This window comes from Eschrichtius robustus, chromosome 11 (assembly GCF_028021215.1).
Source record: "Eschrichtius robustus isolate mEscRob2 chromosome 11, mEscRob2.pri, whole genome shotgun sequence".
Classification (NCBI taxonomy): domain Eukaryota; kingdom Metazoa; phylum Chordata; class Mammalia; order Artiodactyla; family Eschrichtiidae; genus Eschrichtius; species Eschrichtius robustus.
In genome coordinates this window covers 74824801-74848908 of record NC_090834.1, presented here as the reverse complement: position 1 = coordinate 74848908, position 24108 = coordinate 74824801, and the positions used below count along the sequence as shown (strand labels likewise).

The window sequence follows — 24108 nt, the reverse complement described above, 5'->3', positions numbered from 1 at the left end:
ATGGGCATCTCTTACTCCAGGAGGGCTGCTCCCTCTGGAAGTTCTGGCCTGGGGTCAGGGCCCTCTCGGGCATCTCACAGCTTGGACCAGAGGAGCAGGGCTAAGCTAGCAGCCCGTGAGGTATAATACTCAGGTAGCACTGAGGCATCACAGAGGCCTGTTCCCTACATTACCTGCTCTCACCTTGGAGAGAGCCAGAGTATGTGAACAAGTAAGTACAAGTTTACAAAAATCAGGTGAAGAAACCGAGGCTCAGGGAAGGTAAACGATCAGCCCAAGATTACACAGCTTAGAAATAATGGGGACTCCGCCCTTCTCTGACTTTAAGTCCAGACCTCTTTGCTCTTTGGGGTCCCTATGAAGAGTCTGAGGGCCACGCTGTGAACAGAATAAGGAGAGGGCCTCTGTTGCAGCAAACCAACTGTCCCACCTGGGCATGGATTCTCAGCCTTAGAGCTAAGGCAGACCCTGCTTCCAGCAGTCCTCAGTCACTAATACCTCAGTGTGAGTGAGTTTGAAATCCTTCCTAAGAGCCATGGGAGACTGGGAAGCTTCTCAGCCTCCGAGTGAGCCTGGCTTGCGGGGATTCAAGGACCAGAGGCAGAGGAAGGAGTAGCAACTTGGTGCCCCCAGAAACACGTGCCGCTGACCTCATGGTTGACCACAGGCCGCCAGCTCTCCAATCCCTTCCCCTGCCACTTCCTCACAGGGCTTTCTTCACACTGTCCACATGGAGCAGAGTAAGAGCATTTCAACCTTTATTTAAAGGCTTAAGTCTCAGAGATGGAGATAAGCGTCCTGAGGGACACACGTTAGGAGCTGGAGGTGCCACAGAGCTAGAGTTCTGCCCAGCTCCACCCCGCAGGCTGGGGAAAGGACCCCAGAGGCTGCCCTGCCTTCAGACCAACCCTGGGCAGCTTCACTTCCAGCCGTCTCCTTCCTCCCACTAAACTCCCCCTGTGCTTCCTCCGCAGTTTTTATGAACACGGCCATCCCCATTGCAGCCGTCCTCATCGTAAGTGGATCCTTTCTCCGCCTCCTGGTGGGAGTTGGTTGGGCGGGGTGGGGAAGGCTGTCTGGCGTGAGAGGCGCCCAGGGTTTGGCCTTTCTGCACAGGGGCTTCGGAAGATGAGCTCAGCAGCGAGACTGAGAATAGGGTGCCGGATGGAGAGTCTATATATGCAGCCTGTCCCTGCTCCACTGCCCCACTCCAGGCAGACAGGACCTCCGCCTCCTGGCCTGGAAGACCCAACGCTTAGTCTCTAGAGCAATTAAACTTTCTTTAAAAAAAAAAAAAAAAAAAACTGCTATCAAACTTCATTATAAAAGTGAAACATGTTTTTGTAGAAATCTTGAGAAATACAGAAGGGAAAGGGCAAAGAGAACTTAAATCACCCATAATCCTACTGGCAACAAATTTAATGTGTTTTTCTCCAGTCTTTTTTTGATTCACAGAATACGGCATTTTTACAAAATTAGGATTGTGCTTCGTATGCAGGTTTATAAACTGCTTTTTAAAATGTAAGAATATGACACGAAGAATTCTCCATGCCATTAAATATGACAATGGTGGTTTTCTAAAGCAATTTTGACCAAAGCTGTGTAGGAGCTGAGCAGTGGGGGCCGGCAGTGCACCCCTCCAGAAAGGCCACACGCCCACAGCCCCTCACCCAGGGTTCCCATCCCTGGCTTCTGTGACGTCCGCAGTTCTTTAAAAAGATGCATGTCTTTCCCCCGGGGCCGGCGTCCCTGAACTGTGGCGAGTTCACAGCCTGTCAGTCACGCTTGGGAATTCACTTTCAACATGATTGATTGAGTTGGTTCCTGGCCTGGTTCCTTGGGGAACTCTGGGTAGCGGAGGCCACGGAGCCAAGCCGGGTACCCGGAGGCTGGGGGGCAGGCGACAGACTACGAGGTGGGTTTGTAAGTATCGTGTTTACATTTTCCGACTGAGGACTACTGTCTGAGAGGGGGCAGAGCTGACCTAACCTGAGGGCTCCTCCCTGGTCATTCCTGGAATGAAGGAGGCAGGGCAGGGAGGGACGGTTCCATGAGATGACTGTGAGGATGGTGGTGTCTCCAACCCAAAGGTCCCCTAGGTCCCCTGCTTCCCGCCTCTCATTTCCTTCCCAGGGCTGAGGGCTGCCAGTGAGGGAGGGGCCCACACTCTGAGTCACGCTCTGCTCTGTCTCATCTGTGCCTCTGTCCGCAGACCTTCGTGGGCCACGTCAGCTTCTTCAAAGAGGCCGACTTCTCCCCCTCGGTAGCCTTTGCCTCCCTCTCCCTCTTCCACATCCTGGTGACGCCACTGTTCCTGCTGTCCAGTGTGGTCCGGTCCACAGTCAAAGCTCTGGTCAGGTGAGAGGAGGGTCCAGCAAGGGCAGTGGTCAGCCCGCTCACGTGTCGGCCCCAGGGCTCACTCTGGTGACTGCTACAACCACAGCTGTCTGGTCCCAGGACATGCCTGCCCGTTGATCTGGGCTTCACTGAAGCTGGTTGTGGTTGGCCAGAGGGACACGGGCCATGTGTAGCTTCCCTCCCTCTAGTCCCTGAGAAGGGCTAGCCAACGTGCTTACGTCCTCCAAGGAGAGTGTCACCTCCAAGAGAACTCCATAAAAAGAAAAATTCAGTGTTGAGCCAAATTTGGTATAACCTCATCAGTTCTAACCACTGGTCCTAGTTCTGCCTTCCAGGGCCACACAGAATGAGTGCCGGCCCTCCCCCACGTGACAGCGCCTCAGATTTCAGAAGGTATCCCCCAAATCTCGGTCTTGCCCAAGCTGAACAGCCCCTGTTCTCTCCACGGGTCTCAGCGCCTTCACAGCCCCGCCCAGTGGAGCAGTTTCCTCCAGGCGCCCGTACACACTGTCCCCAGTTGGCTCGCACTCTGGGAGGCCCCACCTCTGGGCTCTAGAGCCCAGTGGTGACTCTGCCCCTCTCCCAGAGGCATTGCCTTCTTGGGAGTGAAAGCCTGAAGGTAGAAGGCTGAGGCTCTGGCTGGAGAAGGCCACAGCTGGAGTGTGAAGATCTCCTTAGGCCTTTGAAACAGCTCCTTGAAAGCAAGGGCCAGTCGTGCCACTGGGGAGAGCTGGCTATGTCCCTTCTCATCACCAATGGGACCAGACAGTAACAAATGTCCTCTGTACCCAAGCCCCTCCAGCCTCGAGGGAAGTGACACCCCTGTCTCGGGGACCCTGGCAAGTCCGAGGCAGCTGGCAGGGAGGGGTAGCTGTTGGAATGAAGTCGCTGATGGAAGGAGGGTCAAGGATGGAAGGGGGCATAACACAGTAGAACCGTGGTCGTAGGCGTATCTGACTAGGGAGTAACCGGCTGGAAGGGGATTAGCTCCCGTTTCCAGGGTCGGCTATGCTGACTCACTTTTGTTGGCCGTGGCACTGTGACTTCTAGTGATCAGCCCTCCTCCCTCACCCGCACCCCAGCCTGTGATTCTGTGTAGAACCCACAGATTCAAGGATGCTACACCTATGGGATTTCCCATAGGAAATACTTCTGCCTGAGTCAGAAGTATTTCTATGTAAACCGTTCTCATGTCACCATCATCAGGATAGCTAAGGCCTTTTTAAAGAGAGAGACCAGACTCTGGGCTGAAAGTGGGAACAGGACACAGCCTGAAGGTTGACCCCAAGGCCAGCCCTCCCCTACCCCCCAACCCCTGCCAAGTCGTGTTGGAACAAGGACAGAGGGGGAAGCGGGCGAGGCTGGCTGTCTGCTCCTGCTGTGGGGAGGTGGTGTCATGCCCAGAACAGAAACAGGGGTGGGGGTGGCCCCAGGCTGTTGGACATTTAAGCAAAAGGTGGGAGAGGGCTACGCGAACAATTCTCAAGATTCCCCAGGCATCTTGCCCACCCCCAGGGATAAGAGAGAATGAATCAAAAGAGTGAAGCTTCTGGAACCTCCTCTGAGTCCATAAGGAAATCCCAGGGGTGGAGAATAGCCTTTTCCTCCATGAGTTAGGAATAATACCTCTTCCACACCTCCCCCAGCGAGATCAAATTATATTATGGGGATTATATTATGTGCTTATGAAGTATTTAACAGTGTTTGACGTATATTACGTGATCAAAAAATACCAGTTGTGGTTGATAACCAATCCTAATCCTAACTAACCTAAAAGTAACTGATAAAGCCCAACATCCTTCAGTCTAATAACTCAAGACTAATCAACTTTAACACTAACCCTAAAACTGGCCAATCCCACCTGATCCACGCCCTAACCTACTCCAGCTGACTAGTCGACCCTAACCAGCCTTGGTAACACCTATAGCCCCCCATGGGATGCCCCCTGTCTGTCCCCTCCAGTGCGGGCTTTGTGGGGGCCACACCTGGAACCTGGCATCTTCTCAGAGCTCCTTTCTCAGGCCTCGCCCTTCTCCCTCTCCCCTCCGCTCTGCCCTGGGCAGGGTGAGGGGTGTCTGCACTTCCTCTGCAGCGTGCAGAAGCTGAGCGAGTTCCTGTCCAGCGCAGAGATCCGCGAGGAGCAGTGTGCTGCCCGGGATCCCGAGCCCCGGGGCCAGGCCAGCAAGTACCAGGCGGTGGTGAGTGCCCAGCGTCCCCTTGCCACACACCCCACACACACACACAGTGTTTTTCTCTAATGCCTGTGGCTCGTGCCCTGCTGGTCCTGCCTCAGCCTTTCCTCACTGGTGGGGGAGCTCCCTTCCCTGCACAGCTCCCAGCCCCTGGGCCCTCACCTCCTGCTAACCATCCCCAGCCCCTCAAGGTTGTGAACCGCAAGCGTCCAGCCTGGGAGGACTGTCGGGGCCTCGTGGGCCCGCTGCAGAGCCTGACCCCCGGTGCAGACGGGGATGCTGACAACTGCTGTGTCCAGGTGAGTCCGAGACCCCGCAACCCCGACGCCCGCCGCCCAGCGCCAACCCCGCAACCCCGCCGCCCGCCGCCCAGCGCCAACCCCAGGAGGAAACGCTACATCTGAAGGGCCAGAGACCTGGGTGCTGAGCCCTCTGCCCTGGAGGTCACCCTGGCTGCCTGTAGAGTCCACAGGAGTCCCGAGACCAGGGACAATGCTTCCATCTCCACCAAGTGGGGGGACCTGTAGCGGTCCTCTGGGGAGGGTGCCTCAGGCAGAGAGGTCTGCACGAGAAGGCCATTCCCCCACTCCCCTGCCTTGGAAGTGATCTGGGGACTGGAATCAGTGTTTTTTGGCTTTCATGGGGGAGGGGAGGCGACGGACTATTCACCCTGAGACCCCAGCTGCCTTTCTGTTCTCTTCCGGGGCTGGGGTACCGCCAATGAAGATCATTGGAGGCTTCTTCACGTGGACCCCCGATGGAATCCCCACACTGTCCAACATCACCATCTGCATCCCCCGAGGTATGGCCCAGCTCACCCCTCTATCATGGTCTGGGGGTGTCCCCCTTGGAGTCGTGTTTGAAGTGCTCCCTCCCCACGCCCCCCTGAGTGACATGGGGAGAAAAAGAAAAATCAGGATCGATTGAGTACCTGCTCTATGTGCACTCTTGGTGGGTGCTCTAGGGTATGAAGGCTAGAGAGGGGGTGGGCTACTTCCCCGAGGAGTCCGTGTGCTAGGCAGGAGTGCAGCAGCAAGGACAGGGCAAGACAGCGGGGCCTTGATGTCAAACCATCTGTTGCAGACAGAATGGGTGCTTCACAAAAGGGAAAGCGATCCCCAGTAGCCAGGGAAGTCGTAGTGGAAGAGGTGGGGATCCTGAGAATGAGCAGTGTGCCTCGGGCCATGAGGCAGCGTGGACATTCTGCAGGGGAAGCAGCAGGAGCAAAGCATGGAAGTGGGAAGGAAAGGGTGCCCTTTGTTGGGACTGGGAGACTCTGGGCTCACACTTGAGAGCACTGGAAGGAGAAGCGGGTGCTTAGGAAGGGGCGGGGGGATCAACAGTAGGAAAGAGGAAGGACCTGGGGAGCCAGAGGTAGGATGTAGGTTTCCAGAAGGAAAGGCTCAAAGGGGGAAAGGACTCCCTGGGGATTCTAGGTAGGAGGAAAGCAAATGGGGGCCCCAGGGTTGGGTATATCTGTCTGTCTGTCTTTCTGGGTGGTGGTTGTTCAGACTCCCTCCTGGCCCCAGTCCCATCTGCTGCCCTCCCTCCCTGCAGGCCAGCTGACCATGATCGTGGGGCAGGTGGGCTGCGGCAAGTCCTCGCTCCTCCTAGCCACCCTGGGGGAGATGCAGAAGGTCTCGGGGGCCGTCTTCTGGAACAGGTACTACATGCATCCTCCGGGCTCCGTTAGTGGGGAAAGACAGTGGGCAGGCGGAAGCCCTCCTTTCAACCATGCATTTACTGAGTGTGTTCAGCGAGTACTCAGTGAAAGCACTGAATTGTTATTCTCATTAGCATCATTAGTATTTATTAAGCCCTCACTATGTGCCGGGTATTTTGCGATGTCCTCTGCGCACACTATGTCATTTAATCCTTATGAAAACCAGCAAGGTAAGTACTGTTAACAGATCTCGTTTTGTAGAGAAGGGCCAAACTCTTTGCCCTCATTCACCCAGCTAATAAGTGGCAGAGCTGGAATTCGAACGCAGTTCTGTTTGACTCCAAATTCCGCGTTCACTCAGCCGCACTGCCTCCCAGTGTGAGGGACCGTAACACAAACATTGGTTTCTGGCTTGGTCATCAGCAAAGTTGATACAGACCATTCAGTGGGTATTTCAAGGAGCCAGAGATAAACCAGACAAATGTGAGTTTCTGGGCAAAGATCACTATCCTAATTAAAGAGCCATAACCCTAGGCTGAGTCAATCATGAATCTATTATTTATACCCACCTACTTCCAAAAAGCACTTGAAACTAGTTGATTAAAGATACATATAAAATAAGGGCTATTTTTAAAGTAAGAAAAGAAGAGCCAAGAAATGAAGAGGGTGGGAAAGGTATTCAGAAACCTGGACAGAACATCGCTACTGCAGTCAACACACAACGTAGCTTGGAGCCTACCGACACTCATCCCCAACACCTCCCCGTCCCCAGTATCCAAGAATCCAAGAGAAAGAGAGATCCGACTGAGGTTTCAGGAATGAAAGTCACAGCCAGTTCAGCAGAGGGCAAGATGTCAGGTTTTTTCATAAGCTTGAGTGCAGACTGAGCAGAGAGAAAGGCCTTGGACCAGTGTCTGAACACCTGCATGTACCCCCATTTCCTGTTTTTCCAAAATGTCCCTGAATGGTGCACCCAACACATCTGGCAAGTTTCCCTCCTCAACGGGGCTGTGGGCTGGCAAACAAGCCCCTTGGGTTTCCCATGACCTTAGTCTCTGGAACATTGATTCCACTGGGGATGTGGTGTGTCTGGGGACAGAGGGTCTCTGCATCCATTCCCCATCTTATTCGGGTGTTTCTCAACACAGCCTGGCTGGAAAGGTCCAAGCATTGTGTTGCCAGGCCCTTGTGCCAACTGCCCCTCAGGGCTTTGGAGGGAGGAGCCCTTGTCCGTTGGCTGCCTGTGTGTGTCTGTGATGGGAAGACAGGAGCCCCCAGTGAACTGTGAGCTGAAGAAAGCAACTGATCATTTATTGGGCACCTGCTATGGGCAGGCCCTTTGCTAAGTGCACCGCAAGCACAATCTCATTGAAGCTTCCCGCTGGGTGTTACCGCCCCATTTCACAGAAGTAAGAACTGAGGACAGAGAGGCTGGGTGACTTACTGGTCAGCGTGCAGACCAGGGTCCCAAGCCTGGGCTCTTTCCCTCAAGCCTGGCCACTGCCTTGGGCTGGGGTACCTTGGGTCCTAGTTCCAGGGATTGTTCTCCAAATTCCATGTGGAGGGCAAACTGGATCCAGGCCCTCTCTCAGGGCAGGTCTTTCCTAGATGGGATTACAGAGCCCAGAGACTGGGGCTACCCCTAGATTCCCCTGTCTGTGTCCCACTCAGCCTGAATCAGACCCCCTCTGAACGTGTTCCCTTTGCCCCACTTCCTTCATCTCCTCCCCACTGCCCTCACCCTCAGGTGCCGTCACACCAGCGTCAGCACCTCTCTGGCCTCTGCAGAGGCAGCTCAGCCTCAGCCCCCATCTCCTCTCCAAGCTGTGCCAACCCTCAGGGTCTGACTGCTGCCTCTTCTCTCTTAGGAAACCTCTGCCCCAGCCCCAGGGGGTACAGGGGCCTCTCCAGGGTGCTGGAGCGCCTCTTGTGTGCCAGATACTGTGTAAGGCACTTTATTTACTTCATTGTCTCAGTCAGTCTTCACCAAACTCTGTGGAGTAGGCATTATCATTATCCCCATTTAACAGATGAGGAAACTGAGGTGAAGCAAGTTGCCCAAGACCACCCAGCCCTTAAATGGCAGAAGTGGGATGTGCCCCTAAGTGCTCAAGTGCACGGGCTTTCCACTGTGTGCTGAGAGAGAAGGGCCTTGAGAGCAACATGAAGAAATAGCTAGCCTGGCCACTCTGAAGGCCAGCAGCCTCAATGGCTGTGGTACCCCGCCGCCCCACCTCAGCAGAACCATCGCAGCACAGCTCACAGCTCTGTCTGCATTGACATTCACTCTCCTCGACCGGCAGCTGGGGCCCCACGTCCTGGCTCTGTTCCAGGCTCAGTGAGGGGGTGGTGGTGAAAGGATCTTTTTTCTCCAGGATCCACTTTGCCCTCCTCCACGGCACAGCTTCCCTCCCAAGCATAGCGAGCGCATCAGGGTAGCCTGCAGCCAACCCCAGGAAGTTGTGAGAATTTGTTCATGACTCAACTCATGTTCTGGCTTCTCTACATTGATGTATTCGCTCACCCCATATTTACTGAGCACCTGCTGTGTGCCAGACCCCGGGCACAGCAATAGGAATGCAAAGGTGGTGAAGACGTGGCCGCTGCTTCCAAGGGAGGAGAACGGAGATCAGTGCCACCATCGAGCACAGAGGAACAGTGAACTCTGTGGTCAAGGAAAGAAGGCTCACGTGGACATGGTATCTGAGCCTTGAAAGATGAGCGTGGTTTCATCAGATGGAAGAGGCCGGGGTGGGAGAGGAAGGTGTTCCAGGCAAGGGTATCGGCGTGGGCAAAGGTGTGATCGAGTAAGAGGGTGTGGTTCTGGTGCCCGCAGCAGTGGGTGTTAGGGACGCTGGTGAAGGACAGGACTAAAGAAGTGGGCTGGGCTGAGGTCAGACACCCTGTATACCTGGCCTGGGAAACAAGATTTAGCCTGAAGGCTGTAGGAGAAACGTGCTGGTGATACAGGATGAGGGATCGTGGAGAAAGAGACTGCAGGAAGGGAGACCAGTCAGGAGTTCGTTACAGTGGATGGGAGAAGGAGGAGGCTGGTCATACCTGGCTCAGTTGGCTTCATCTGCTGTTTGTCTCTCAAAATCCTGGACACGTACACAGCTCTGCTTGGCCCACCTACCCTGGACAATGAGTTAAGTGTGGGGACTGTGTGTTGAGGCCCCCCTCCGCTACTTGCAGGAGCTCCATGCCTCAGACCCTGGGCTGCAGGGCTGCAGGGCAACGATGCGCTTGCAAAATGAGCCAAGAGCAAAATAGCATTTGACCCAGCAGCCCCTCCCACAGGCCTGCCTGTCTGCAGCCAGAGGCAGGGGCGATGCCAAGCCGCTCTGGTGTTTTTCATCCATACCAGGGCCAAGACCTGGTGACCAGGCAGCCAGAAAGAGTTCCAGGAGGCACAAGGCAGGGACTTGGGAGATTAGGAGGGGCATAACAGAGAATGCTCTGGGGAGATTGCTTTGTGTGTACAACCATTCATTTATTCCTTCCTTGAAAAAAATGAGCAGTATTGCTGAGCGGATAGGAGCAAAAGTTCTGGAGGCAGGCTGTCTGGGTTCAAATCTGGACTCTGTGCTTTGGGAAATTCTGTGACCCTTCTGTACCAGTTTTCCCTTATTACCCGTGGAGTTAATGTGAGGCTTAACCTGGCATGTAGCAAATGCCCTATAAATATTATTATAAATATTATTGTTTGACGATGTACTTCTATTCCAGGAACAAAATTCCGCTATTGCTCTTTAATTATACTCCAGCCTGTCTCCAGGAGAGACTGTAGTGAGCTCCCTGGGGATAAAGATCATATCTTGTTTGTCTCTCTGAATCCACAGCGCCTTTGCTAAATGAATGCATTTGCTAAATGAATGAACCAGGAACAACTTATGACCTTTAGGAGACTGCCATTAAATGCGTCTTTACCTCTCTCTCCTTCCCACATGCGTTTGTCCAAGCTGTTTCCCTCACCCAGACCTCCACCACCCAACTTCTCCACCAGCATTTGGAATGTGCAAATCCTATTCGTGCACGCCTCACACCGTATGCAGGGGCATGTCTCCCCCATGACACTGAGCTCCTTGGAGACGGGGCTGGAGGGCTATTCCAGGCCATGCCCCAGGTGCCCCCCCACAGGATGTGTATTTTGTGAACCACTCTGTGTAAGCTACAAAGGAGAAGACCTGGCCCCTGCCCTCAGGGGGCTCACCAGTCCTGGGTGGACAGAGGCCTAGGATGGGCATGGGGGCTTCAAGGGGTGAGGCCCTACATTCTAGGCTGGAGAGTTACTGCGGCAGCCCTGAGTGGATCCTGCACATCGGTTGTTGCCCGGGTCCAGGTCTCTGGGAGAACCCAGGTCTCGTGCGGCTCCCAAATATTCACTTTACTGATAGTCACCTGCGCCTGCCTGGCTCTCTGCTTCGATGCACTGTTAACCTGGGAATTTGCAAACTCTCTCCTTAATCTTTAAGAGGAAAACATTCTGATAAACACTCAAAATTAGCAGATATATTCAAATGAAATTCTTTCCCTGGAAATAAAGAATAGGGCCATTAATGTCCACAGTAGATTGATTTTAAACAGCCCTGGGGAGACAGCAGGAAGCTGGGATCCGAGGAGAGCGTTGAGGTACCTCCCCACGAGGAACTGCAAACTGGCCTCTCTGGAGCTCCCTGCTGCCCCTGCCACCCCCGGAGGTGTGCGCCCCGGGCCCTACTTGTTCTGAGCCTGCCTCAGGACATTGTTGCCTTGTGGTGTGAAGGCTGCCTCCTGAGACCCCCGATTCCCCAGGATGAAAAATAGGCTTGTCTCAGGACGACTCTGTGATCCCATCTGTTCATACAGTTCCTTGGAGCTTTTGGGGAGTTGGGTCAGGGGCTCAAGGGCACCCCAGGTTTCCTGCAGGAGGCAGGTGTGGTGAGATGGTGGGCAGACAGCTGGGGCACCATGTGGACATGACGAGCCCGACTTGGGAACTAGATAGTCTCTGGTTGTGGTCCTGACTCTGCCACTTGATAGCTGTGTGACCTTGGGCAGGTTACTTCACCTCTCTGCGTCTTAGTTTCCTCATCCGAACAATAAGAAAAACCCTTTCCTCCCTCAGAGATTTGGCATTAGGACCCAACGACATCAATCGGAAAGGGCACTGTGCATGAAAGGTAACATTTCAGGGCAGCAACAAGCACCTCTGGGGCAGGATGAATGGACCATGGAGACCCATAAGTCCTAACTTCCCCTTCCAACTTCAATTTCCACCGCTTTCCTTTTTATTTATTGTTGGGGTCTTAAATGAATGTTGGGGCCATTGGACTTCGCCTCTGCCTGTGCCTTTGAAACCAAGCATTGAGCTGAAAGGATGATCTCCCGCTGACCCCATCCCTCATTCTCGAACCCCACCCAGGTCCTTCCCTCCAACCAGCTATGAGCTAGGTTGGTAATACATTCTCCCAGAGTCATGGTGAGGTTCCTACCATTACCCCAATTTTATAGATAAGGAAACAGGCTCCCCTAAGGAAAGGGACTTGCCTAAGATTTCACAACCAGTGAGTAGAGAAGCCCATTGGGTACAAACTTTAGAGCCCATGTTCTTTCCACTTCTCACACTGCCTGCACTCATGCAGGCTCCTCCTCCAGCCTAGAATTCCCTCCCTCCACCTCCGCTGTCTCCATCCTTCCCGCTTCGTGGTTCCATTCACCTGTAACTTCTATGAGCCCTTCCTCACTTTCTCAGATTTCTTCCTCCTCCAAACTACTTGTAAAAAGTACGTTTTTCTCTGACTCTAAAAGATTGTACGTTAAATGAGAAAAGATACACAAGTATAAAGAAGATTAAAAACCACCTAATATCCCACCATCCAGAAGTTTCCAGTCTTTTCTCTGCATATTTGCATATGTGTTTGTGTGTACTTTTCCCCCAAATTTCTATAGTACTTTCTGCCTCCTACTTTTCTTTTGGCCCTTATAACTTTCTGACTTCTGTCCCTGTCTGATTCGCTCTGCCAGACCGTGAGCCCTTTGAGGGCAGGCTCTGTGCAGTGATTCAGGTTGCCATGCACACAGGCACCCAGCTCACAGCTGGCTGCAGGGAAGGAGGTGGGTCAGAGAAAAGGAGAGATCATCTTCTTAGCTCAGTGCTTGGTCCCAAAAGTGCAGGCCGAAGAGGAACACTCATTTAAGAGCCCAGCAATCAATGAGAGGAAGTGTGCGCCACACATACCGTTTTTTACTTTTCAGATTAAGACATACACACACAATGAGGAGGCTCATTCTAGGAAGGCTGGAACTACACTGGAAAGAGGAGAAGATGAACCTGGATTCACATCCCAGCTTCCCCTCTTCCTAGCTCTGTACCATTGGGCACATCAGGCAAACCCTAAGCCTCAGTGTTTCCATCTGTAAGATGGGGATACTAACATCTTTTTATAGAGTGTTGTGAGGATGAAGTGATGAATACAAACAACTTCACACAGTGCCTGGCATGAGGATGGCCAGCATTGAGTGCTAGCCCCCCTCCCTTCCTTCCTCCCAAATGATTAAAGATGTCTGTTAACAACCTCCATTTATTACAGACCTGTCATGTGCTAAGCACTGTGGGAGCTGAAAAAGATGCTCTTCCTGCCTTAAAATCCCACTGGGGATAAAAGACTTACTTACACAGGAACTGATTAGAGAAGCAGGTAGTCCATTATAAGGGCTAAATGAACAGCCCAGATAATGATGCAAACTGAGTTAGAGCCGAGGGAGTTCAATGTGTGCTGGGGTCCTCAGGGAGGCCACAGATGTGCTTCCCTCCAGAAAAATAACAGCCTTTGCAACCCTGGAAGCAGTCAAGGCAGAAGACTGCAGCGATGAGCTTATCTGGGCTGTGGCTGCAGAGTTGGAATTTGTAAGCTTGGGTTTTTTAATCTGTCTCACATTACCAGCTTGTCCATAAACTACAGCAGTCTGATGGTTAGGGAACATGAGGTTAGGTTGAGTTGAGGGAGTGAAATGAAACCATAAAGATCGGCGAATAGGATCATAGGGAACTGGTGATTATATATCCATCAGGGTCCATTCTGTTCTGCTCCTCAGCAGAGGACAAAAGAGAATTTCATCAGGCTTCTTTCCATCCCTGTTTTTGTCCATCCTGTTTTCCTGGCAAGAAATTTATCGGAGGTATGGCCTGGGTAATCACAGTGAAGCAATGTAGCATAGTCATTAAGAGCATGAAGCTTTGGAGTTACAGATCTATTTTCTTTGCTATTTGCTGGCTGTGTGACTCTGGGCAAGTTACTTAGCCTCTCTAAGTCTCACTTTCCTTGTCTATAAAGAGCGGACCTCCTTCATATGGTTTTTTTGAGCTTTAAAATAGATAATACTATTGCAGTGCTTATAAAAGTTCAATAAATGTTAGCTGGTTTTACTATTATTAAAGTAAGATCTGCATGAAGACAGAACAGATTGATTTTCCCCAAATGTGCATGTCAGAAGTACATACTTCATTGGGAGAAGGTTGCTTCTGGAAGGTTGAAAGGTGGCCTGGGGCAGGAGAAAGAGCACTGACAAAGTTGGCACCAAAATTCAAGTCACCTCACTCAGTGTTTTTCTAAAAACTTTTTACTGTAATCCACAGTATGAAACACATTTTACATCACAGCCCACTACATTTATGCATTGATAGGTAAGAGAAAAAAAATTCACACAAAAATACACATCTTGACCACATGCAATGCACACTGGTATTTTCTTCTTTTCTTTTTAAGTGCAGTTGCAATTTACTTGTTTCAGACCCAATTTTCGGGTCCCAATCCACAGTTGGAAAATGCTGTATGAAATGATTATGACCTTGGGAAAGTCATTTTCCCTCCCTGAGCCTTAGTTTTCCCAACTATAAGCCAGTCTTGATGCCAAACCAGCTTCACTGCTGTTTGGAGTTGTGCCAGGAGTACTAATGAAGCCCTTGCTGTTCGGAGGGGGCCCATCCAGTTGCTGCGGGAGGGACAGAGATTGAGAAGAACAGTTTCTGCCCCCAAGGAAGCCACTTGGGGACACTGGGGTTGGGTCGGAGGGGTGGGGATTGTGGGGTTGCTTCTCCCCAAAGACACAGTGTGATGGAGAGGAAGGCAATGGAGTGAGAAGTAACTGGTATTGTTTTTTCCCATTTGTGCCCCAGCAGCCTTCCTGACGGCGAGACGGGAGAGGACCCCAGGTACAGCCTTGGAGCTCGGTTGGAAGTGGGTTCCAACAAAGGGAAGGGGCTTGGAGAATTCCCTGGTGGTCTAGCGGTTAGGACTTCGCGTTCCCAGTGCAGGGGGCATGGGTTCGATCCCTGGTCGGGGAACTAAGATCCCGCATGCTGCACAGAGCGGCCAAAGATAAAAAAATAAAAAATAAATTAAAAAAAAAAAAAGAAAGAAAAGAAGTTGAGAAACAAAGCTATAAAAAGCGGAGGTGGGTATCCCCCAGGGAGACAGAAAATTCAGTCCTGTTGCTTTGTGTTGCTTTATGTTCAATGTGCTTTATGTTCTGGTCGTATAAAACATCCAAGTGAAATAGATTGATGTGGCTCTAAGACCTTCAAAACCCTCCCTAACCACACCTCTTTCAAGACAATCGAGACACACTGGAGGTGGTGGGAAGTCAGGAGTGGGAGGTTGACTTGACCTTGGAAATCCGTTTAAGCTTCTGGCCTTCACTCTGCAACACCACAGAGGTTTCACTTCCCCATACTTTCTCTGCCCTTTCTCCCACCTTGTCGCCAAGTGCCAGGGCATGATGACAGCCCAGACTCTCTAGCCATAGTGACCATAGTTCTTGAGCCAAAAATCAGACCTCATGGTATGTGACAAGTATGAACGCATGGATGAGCACAACGGGACGGAGTATTTGACACTGGAGCAGTTGGGGTCTGTCCAGGCTACGTGGGCACCACAGTTGACCATGTCCCTCTCGGCAGATCCCCCAGGCTCCATGGTTGTCTTCTGACAGGGACCTGGGGCTGCAAATCACACCTGGAGCCCTTCTCAGCTCTCTAGGTGCCACACTGAGTTCCATCGGCTGTGGGTTACCATCCCCAGACTGCAAGCACCCACGGTGGCCTGCCCGGCCTGGCCTGGCTACAGTCAAAGCGCACTTCCTGCCCCAGATATTTGTGCAGCCATGTCAGCCCGAGACCTCGGCCAGTGCATCCGCACCCTGATGCAGAGGCTGGGTCTGCAGGAGCCACATGTTGGGCCTCATGCTCCTCTGACGTGGGAAGCACCACCACCCCCATGAGCCTACACCAATGGTGCCTTCCCCCCACTCTCCCTCGTAACTTAACCAGGTCCCCTGAGGCCTTCCTCACACACGCCGCGTGTATTCAGGCAGTGGAGGCTCCCCCTGGATGGCGTGTGGCTTTTGTGGCTGCAGTCTTGGTCTCAGGGATTATAAAGGCACTCACGCTGGGTTGGAGGGAGCTCAAAATGTCTATGGAGAACTCAGTCTACTCAGGTGAACCCTGAAGGTACGTCTTTCCTCCCCTGCTGCAGCCCAGAGCGGGAGACGGCAACCGACTCGGATGTCAGGTACTGTGTCCCGAGAGCACCGCCCTCCAGGGCAGACTTCCTCAGAGGGGGTCTCAGGCCAAGGGAGCCACAGAGCTCTGGAAGGCAGCCCCCCAGGTCCAGCCCAGCTGCAGAGGAGGCCAGGGAGGGCGCTGTGCTTCATGCGGTGGTTCGGAGGCCGCCGCTGCTTCCGTGCATCCAGCTGCTCCCTTCACACCAGATCATTTTTGTCTGGTGGTCATCTTTTCCTTTTCTTTCTTTCCTTTTTTTTTATGTCTTCAGAAACCACATCACACTAAATGTGGTTTCCTTGACTCTTCATTTTTAAAAAGTTCCATTTGGAGTGTTACCTGCTAACATCAAAGTCAAGTGGTTTGAGGGCTACTCAAGGAAGGAGGAAATCAGGGTTCAAGTATTTACTTAGTTTGTTCACACTTTGGGGTCTTCCCAGGCTCTGGGTAGAGACTTAAGAAGGGGAACAGACTGAAAGGGTGGGATAGGGAGGGGTGGAGAGCAGGGAGGGGTGGAGAGCAGGGAGGGTTGGAGAGCAGGGAGGGGTTGAGGTCCCTTATCCCCCAGCCAGCTAAGACCCAGCTCCCAAGACTGCCTCGGGCCCTTGGGGAACGAGAGGCCACCAGGAGCCACACAAAGCAGATTTCTGCCAACTGCACCTCCTCATCTTAGTGCTGCCCCCACCCCCTTGCCCCAGTTTAAGCCATCAGCTTGACAACCACCTCTGACCATGACCCCCTGAGAATACCTCCCTACTCCTGCCCTGCTTTTTCCAGGAAGAGAGGCCCTGTGGCCTATGCTTCTCAGAAACCATGGCTGCTAAATGCCACCGTGGAGGAGAACATCACCTTTGAGAGTCCCTTCAACAAACAACGGTAAAAGCCTCGAGGAGGTGGGTTGGGGGGCAAGCTGGGGAGGGGAGAAACTGGTCGTGCATTAGCCACTGCCCCAGCCCCCAAGCCCAGCCTGCTGCCTGCTCCTCCATCGATCTTCCTCACCCAGCCATCCTGCTCTCCAGCCCCCTTATCTGGATTCCAGCCTGTTCCATATGGTCCATCTGGAAATGATCCAGATGTGCTGGGCATCAGGGCAGTCCAGCTCCCATGGTTGAGAGGGCAGGAGGGGAGGGAGGTGCAGGAACCCTGGTGCCGTCTCTGGAGGTTGGTGAAAAGGCTCGCCCAGCCCTCCGTGAGTCTCCATTCTCGTGATTCCCTACCCCCAGCTCCGCAGCTTGTACACAGATCCCTCCAGTGCTAATGACTGCTAACATCCATGGAGCTCTTTCCAGATGCTCTTGCTATGCATGATTTCCTGTAATGCTCACATCAATCCCAGTATGCAGGTACTATTATTATCCCCATTTTATAGATGTGGAAACCAAGACTCAGGAAAGTTAGGTAACTTTCCCAAGGCCACCCAGCCAGTAAGTGGCAGAAATGGGTTTCAAATCCAAGTCTTCCTGACACCCAAGTACATGTCACCGAGGCACTCTGATGTCTCCATGCACTCTGGCTGGCACCTGCCCAGGCTGAGAGCTGACCAGGGAAGTGTGAGGGGAGCAGGCTGGGCAAATATTTGACCAGCCATCATCATTTACTGCCTAAGCAAACCAGCAGTGATTTTTCCCTGGCAGTGCTCCAAGCATGGGCTCTGGCTGCAGCTTTTCCCACTGCACAGGGGCCACAGGCCCTCTCTTGTCACTTATGTGGCTATTTGCTCCCATCCAATTTCATCTTTCAAATATTTAACTTTCTTCATGATGGTGTCAGGTGCTGCCCTCAGCTCTTTTCAAGCTCACGGGGTGTTTGCTTACACCCATCAGGAGGCCCATTAAAGCCATTGCTCTTCCTGGGCATGTCTGCCTGGAGGGTAATGACCCTCTGCAAATGCCCAGGCCCACCTCTGGCCAGGCTGATCAGCTGTGTCCCCACCCACCCCACTGCAGGTACAAGATGGTCATCGAAGCCTGCTCCCTGCAACCAGACATCGACATCCTGCCCCATGGAGACCAGACCCAGATTGGGGAACGGGTTAGTAGCAGCTTCCAGGGGGTGGTTCTCAAAGTTGGGGCCCTCAGCCTCCCCTGCTCCCCACCCATCACCATTACCATGCCCTGACATCCTTCTCAGGGAGAACAGGTAATGAGAAATGAGAGAGGGGGAAGGCTGAAGAGTTGCCTGCAGTGGGATCAAAATGATCTCCTTGAGCCCTGGGTTGGTGGCTGTCCTCGAAAAGTTTTCAGTCGTGCTTGGTGCAGAGGTCAGCTTAGCACTTTCCCAGGCTGCAGATGACTTGACATCTCCATTCATGCCCCAAGTATGTACTGAGAGCCAGCACGGCACTGCGCTAGACTCAGGGTTGTTCTTCCTGTTCCCTTTCCGGGCGGGGTCCCTCCTCCATAAGCTTAAACAAATAGGATTCTTCCGTGGCTGTCCTCCTTGTGTGTGATTTAAATCTGCCCTTCCTCCATCCTGGTTTTCATGGGTCAGATGGTCCCTAGCACCTTGGGAATCATTCTCCCCGCTTCTGAATGAATTCAGTAAACATGTACAAGTTCCCCCTCTCTGCCAGGTGGAGGGGGCAAAGAGGTGCATAGAGCCAGGCCTCCCTCCCAAAGAGCTCACAAGTAGGGGCCAGGACAGTCTCTCCTGAAGGGCTGTGAGGGCATGACCTTTCCTCCCCTTTGGCGGCAGGGCATCAACCTGTCCGGTGGTCAGCGCCAGCGAATCAGCGTGGCCCGAGCCCTCTACCAGCACACTAACGTCGTCTTCTTGGTGAGTGCACCAGCTGGTACCTCCTTGGGGCCCTCGTGTCTGGCTGCCACCTTGGCTCATTGCCTGCACAGATAGACACACACACACCATCGCCCAACAACCTCCCACTCCAGGAGCAATCCTCTCCTGCCAGAGATATTACCTACCCATCTTATTGATGGAGAAACTGAGGCAAGGTTAGTCCAATTGACCCATGTGGATTTCACACTGGGCTCTGCAGTAGCCATGAGAGGAGGCGAGTAGTAATTATAGGCCTCCTCCCTGTAGTACAGCCCCAACCTATTAACACTTATTTAGCCCGACTATAAAAATGGCAAATACATGGAAGGTGAGTTACCACTTCGCATCTCATTCCCAGAGCAGACATTGCTAATTGATCACAGCTTTCTTTCCCATGGAAACTTAATTTGGCCTCAGAATCCTTCTCAACACAGCACTCCAGGTAACCACTAGTAATCAAACATGAGATAAAACTTATCTATATCTGCCCTACTTCATGCCAAGTTCTGTGTGAGGTGCCTTAGTTGATACTGAAGAATTCTAAGACCCAGCCCTTGGCCTCAAAGGTTGAGAGTCTGATTAGGGAGACAGAGCTTACCCACACTCAAGAGCCACAGCCCACTTGAAAGCCAAACTGTGTGACACAGACTATGTCCAGAGAGACAACTGTGAGGGCTAGAGTAATCGGGGGGGCTTCCTAGAGGAGGGTCTTGAAGAGTGAGTCAGTTAAACAGAAGGAAAGAGGAAACCCATTTGGACAGACGGTTAGAAGAAGGAACCTCAGGTCTCTGACCCCAGCTTTATTCTCCACCCTCCACTATTACTATGAGTAATAGTTCACCAGACAGACAAGAGGCAGATCAGCACTCCAGGCAGAGGGAACAGCAAAGGCCTGGAATGGCAAATTCCCTGGAAACATGGGGCGTAGGGAGCTTGCACAAGACAGATGAGAAGTGAGACTGGAAAGGAAGACTGAGCAGGTGGTAAAGGGCCTGGATTAGTGTGCTAAGGAATTCAGACTCAATAAACTATGGGGAGTCAATGGAGGTTCAGGAGTCAGGAAATGCTTGTGATTAGATCTGCTTGAGAGGCATAACTGATAGCCCCATTTCAAGATGAGGCAACTGAGGCCCAGAAAGATTGGTTGCACTATCCGGGACCACGCAGTGGGCTGGGTTAGTGTCAGTCCCTAAACCAGAGCTGATGTAACTCTGGTGGTTTTTACACTCACTGTTATCCCCTCTTCCCACATGTGTCCCTACCTTCTCCCTTCTGCCTAGGATGACCCCTTCTCAGCTCTGGATGTCCATCTGAGTGACCACCTGATGCAGGCTGGGATCCTTGAGCTGCTCCGAGATGATAAGCGGACAGTGGTCCTAGTGACGCACAAGCTACAGTACCTGCCGCATGCAGACTGGGTGAGGGGCCACAAGGGGGTCAAGCTGTGGAGGGCTGAGGTGGGAGAGGCAGTCGGACATCTTCAAAGGAGTCAATCAGATGTCTCAGTAGCGACTGCTGAGGGCCACAAAGCAGAAGAGATCAGCAATGGATGGCTTCACACAGGCTGGGCCAATCAGGGAGAACCTGCATAGCCCAAGGGTTTGGTATCACCTAGAGCTGCAGACATCCATATCCTGACCCGGGGCCCATGTGGGTACACACAAGGCTGGCACAAAGAAGTCTCAAAAAGAAGCAGACACTCAGTTCTTACCTCTGTTTCCTGCCCAGTTTGATGATTCACCCCCCCTAGCCTTGGGGGGTGCCCATTTGGAGGGGAGAGCCATCTTCCTGCCCACTAGTGCATCAGATTCAAGTTAGGATCAAATGGAAAATATGGAAACGAACAACGGCAGTAGTAATAGAAACTTCAATATTACCAGTAGAATGCAATTTTGTGAAATCCCACATCAATTAAATTCCCATATTCCTCAACATGAAGACAATAGTTACTTTTCAAATAACTGGAAAGCATTTAATTTTTAAGATGGAAATCATGTGACTTGTGAAATCTGGGTCTTGCCTGAATCCTACATAAATTTGTCCGGGGACATTGAGGTCCTTCCTAAGCTTCAGGTCTGTGTTAATCGGCCCTGCTAATTCCCCCCAAATAAGTCTTTCTTCTACATGTGGTAAGATCTTCCCACTACTATGAAAAAAAAAAAAAATCCAGATTTTTCAAAAACGATATTAAAGCAGAAAAAAGAAAAAAATTTAGATTTTTAAAAAAAGCTATTAAAGCAGGTACAGGCTTGTGTCTGAGTTTTTGTGGTGACTCTGGTGAGACAATTCAGGACAATCTTTAGTCCAAAGAAGGCGGACACGGAGGTGCCTTGTTCCTCAAGGTGTCAGTGAACAGGACTCCTGTGCATCCGTCCCTGAACCCCAGCATGGGGTGGGTGGGGGTGAGAGGAGCAGGATGGGTTTCTGAATTACTGATGGGTCTACATGAGTATAAAACATTGAATGTTTCAAATAAAATAAGTTTTATTGATTTCAAAGAGGCCACACACACTTAGACCAACAGGTGCTTTGCCAAACACTGGTGGAACATATCAGACCTGCCACAAGGAGGAGCTAAGGGTAATGTGCTATTAGCCCTTTCAGTGTATGGAAACAGCTCTCACTGCTGGAGTCCTTGGGGATAACCAGACAGCTTGACCAGGATGCACTAATTTGCTCCGTAAACCCTCCTATCGACCACGGGGCAACCATTGAGAATACCCCCCCACCCCCCAGATGTACCAGACTCTAAATCCTGGAGTGTGTTGCTGAGGGCAGTGGGCAAGCTGGAGGCTGTTCGTGGTGGGGAAAAGATATGTGCTCTGTGTACATCCATCTTAGACCTCTCGGTCAGGCAGGGGTGTGACCTCCACTCCTCCTCCCCAGCCAGCCCCCACCCCGGTTTGTTTCTGCCTTTCCAGATCATCGCTATGAAGGATGGCACCATCCAGAGGGAGGGCACGCTCAAGGACTTCCAGAGGTCTGAGTGCCAGCTCTTTGAGCACTGGAAGACCCTCATGAACCGGCAGGACCAAGAGCTGGAGAAGGTGGGTGTATTTTGGGGGCCAGTCAGCCACCCCCTGAGGGGAAGGTTTTGCTACAACCTGAACTCATAAACGCCTTCCTGCCCTCATTGGCCCCAGGAAGCCCCCCCTCCCACACACACACACAAAGGACAGATGTGGGAGCTGGGCATGAACTTGCTCCTACTAGAGAGCCAGTACCTGTGCCAGCTACCCAAGACAGAGTCGGGAGGATGACTTCCCCTTATCCTGAGATAGTCAGGTACCATTTAGTTACAAAGCTCCAGATAACCAGTGCAAACTGGCTAAGCAAAGAAAAAACGGGTGGGTAGTTAAGGATTTATTGGCTCAAGAAACTGGAAAGTTGATGCCGTAGCTTCAGGTGGAGCTAGATCCAGGTAGTCAGGCAATATCATCAGGAATCTATTTCTCTCCATCCCTTGGCTCTACTCACCTCACATTGGCTTCATTCTCATATAACAATGAGGGCCACTGGCAATCTCAGGTTTCCATTCTCCCAGGTCAACAACTCTGCCAGAAGGAAAGTGCCTCTTTCATGATAGTTTAGCAAAAGTCCCAGGGCTGACTCTTATTGGTCCAATTTGGTCATGTGCCCACCCCAAACAAATCACTGTGGTCAGGAATGTGGAATGTGAAGATTGACCAGTCCTGGGTCACGTGCACACCCCATGAGCAAGGGAGAATGATCAGCCCCCTGAATCACAGAGACTAAGAATAGGGGAAAGGTGGTCTCTGACAGGGATATTGGGGTGCTAGTAGCTGATGAAGGGGAAGGAATAAATTCTGTCAGGCAAACATGTGTCCATCTGGACCGTCCCCCATGCAGGGGCAACTTGGAAACTGACACTGGACATCACCGGGGGTGGTTGCCCCCCTACCCTCCCTTTTCCCCTCTGCACACCCCAAGGACATCGGCCAGACCCATCTGTCTTTCAGGAGACCATTGTGGAGCGAAAAGCCACAGAGCCACCCCAGGGCCTGCCCCGGGCCATGTCCTCGAGAGATGGCCTCCTGCAGGATGAGGAAGAGGAGGAAGGTACAGACAGTGGGACTGGAGTGAAATCATGGCCTGAGGTCTTATCAACCATGAGGAGACAAAGGTTTGGGGTTCTGGGAGTGGGGCAATAGTGTGCCTCTGATGAAATCCCATCCCGTCTGTGTGCCTCAGTCTTCCCATCTGTAAGTGGGGCTGATACACCCCCTGGTTCCCCTCAGAGGGGTGTGCAATGTGAAGCCACAGGGAGGGTTCTTGCGGCCTGCAGAGGAGGTGGCCGAGAGTGAGGAGGAGGACAACCTGTCGTCAGTGCTGCACCAGCGCGCCAAGATCCCATGGCGGGCCTGCACCAAGTACCTGTCCTCGGCCGGCATCCTGCTTCTCTCACTGCTCGTCTTCTCCCAGCTGCTCAAGCACATGGTCTTGGTGGCCATTGACTACTGGCTGGCCAAGTGGACTGACAGCGCCCTGAGCCTGAACCCCATGGCCAGGAACTGCTCCCTCAGCCAGGTGTGGCCAGCAGCCCCAGTGCCGGGGCTGGGGCGGGGGGAGGGCTGAGCATGGACTCCCCCCGCTGCAGGACCCTGCCTAATTCTCTGCCAGGCCCAGGAGTGCTCCCTCGACCAGACTGTCTACGCCATGGTGTTCACAGTGCTCTGCAGCCTGGGCATCGTGCTGTGCCTTGTCACATCCATCACAGTGGAGTGGACAGGGCTGAAGGTGGCCAAGAGGTTGCACTGCAGCCTACTAAACCAGATCATCCTGGCTCCCATGAGGTAGGCCTCTCCCCTGGCTTTGCTGGGCTATGGGCAAGTCATTGTTCTCTGGGCCTCAGGTCTCCCATCAATAAAATGGGGATATACGATCTCTGTCGCAGGCTTCTAGGGGTCACTCAAGGAGATGATGTGAGAAAAGTGCCCTCCTTGGTGCAGAAAGCAGAGGGAAACTGGCATTTACTCAGCCAGACATGGTGCTAGGAATCTTACATGGTTAGCTCATCTGTCACCACAGCCCTTCACAGCGAGTGTCTGCAGGCTCTGCGTAAATGTTAGTTTCCCCTCCCTAGGCAGGTACCACCCACGGTTCAGCTCTCACCTCCCCTGCCTCTCTCTCCACCCGCAGCCATTCTGCAGGTTCTGACCCCAGGGACACACAGGGAAGCTGTTCTCATCCTCCGTAATGGGATGGATAAAAACCCCAAAGGCTGCTTGGTGTGAAAGAGGTTTAAAGCTGTCACAGCCCAATTGGCTGGCTAACTCGGTTTACAAACACAGTAGGCAAACAGCTTATCTGGCCCCTCCTCAATGCCAGACCTCACCATCTGCACTTTTTACTTTTCAGCCTTGTGAGCACTCTGTGGCCCACAGACACAGAGGGTTTACTTACCCTCTATTTGTCCAGATCTGTGGTTTTGAAATCCTCTTGTTGGGGTTGTGCCAGTTCTGGGTCACAGCTGGAGTGCTGACAGCCGGAGTGGCCTTGCAGGGTCAGCCGGCTGACGAGCTGCCCCGGGGCCCTGTCCCCTCCCCACCCTGGGAGAG

General features: G+C 52.5%; 1 protein-coding gene across 4 annotated transcripts in view; it reads left to right on the top strand.

The window, feature by feature from the left end:
- The window catches only part of ABCC8 (ATP binding cassette subfamily C member 8), a 74458-nt gene that overhangs the window by 38195 nt on the left and 12155 nt on the right, over positions 1-24108 (top strand). For 2 of the 4 annotated variants that reach the window (XM_068554587.1, XM_068554585.1), the window contains exons 11-26: positions 975-1015; positions 2213-2358; positions 4451-4556; positions 4733-4849; positions 5277-5352; positions 6108-6213; positions 14375-14407; positions 15729-15764; positions 16532-16630; positions 17701-17785; positions 18449-18529; positions 19810-19947; positions 21451-21576; positions 22510-22609; positions 22836-23077; positions 23177-23343. In XM_068554587.1, the coding sequence (XP_068410688.1) occupies positions 975-1015; positions 2213-2358; positions 4451-4556; positions 4733-4849; positions 5277-5352; positions 6108-6213; positions 14375-14407; positions 15729-15764; positions 16532-16630; positions 17701-17785; positions 18449-18529; positions 19810-19947; positions 21451-21576; positions 22510-22609; positions 22836-23077; positions 23177-23343 (1699 nt within the window). Of the gene's footprint in view, positions 1-974; positions 1016-2212; positions 2359-4450; positions 4557-4732; positions 4850-5276; positions 5353-6107; positions 6214-14371; positions 14408-15728; positions 15765-16531; positions 16631-17700; positions 17786-18448; positions 18530-19809; positions 19948-21450; positions 21577-22509; positions 22610-22835; positions 23078-23176; positions 23344-24108 lie in introns of all 4 variants that reach the window. The other 2 variants (XM_068554586.1, XM_068554584.1) reach the window with 1 other exon arrangement.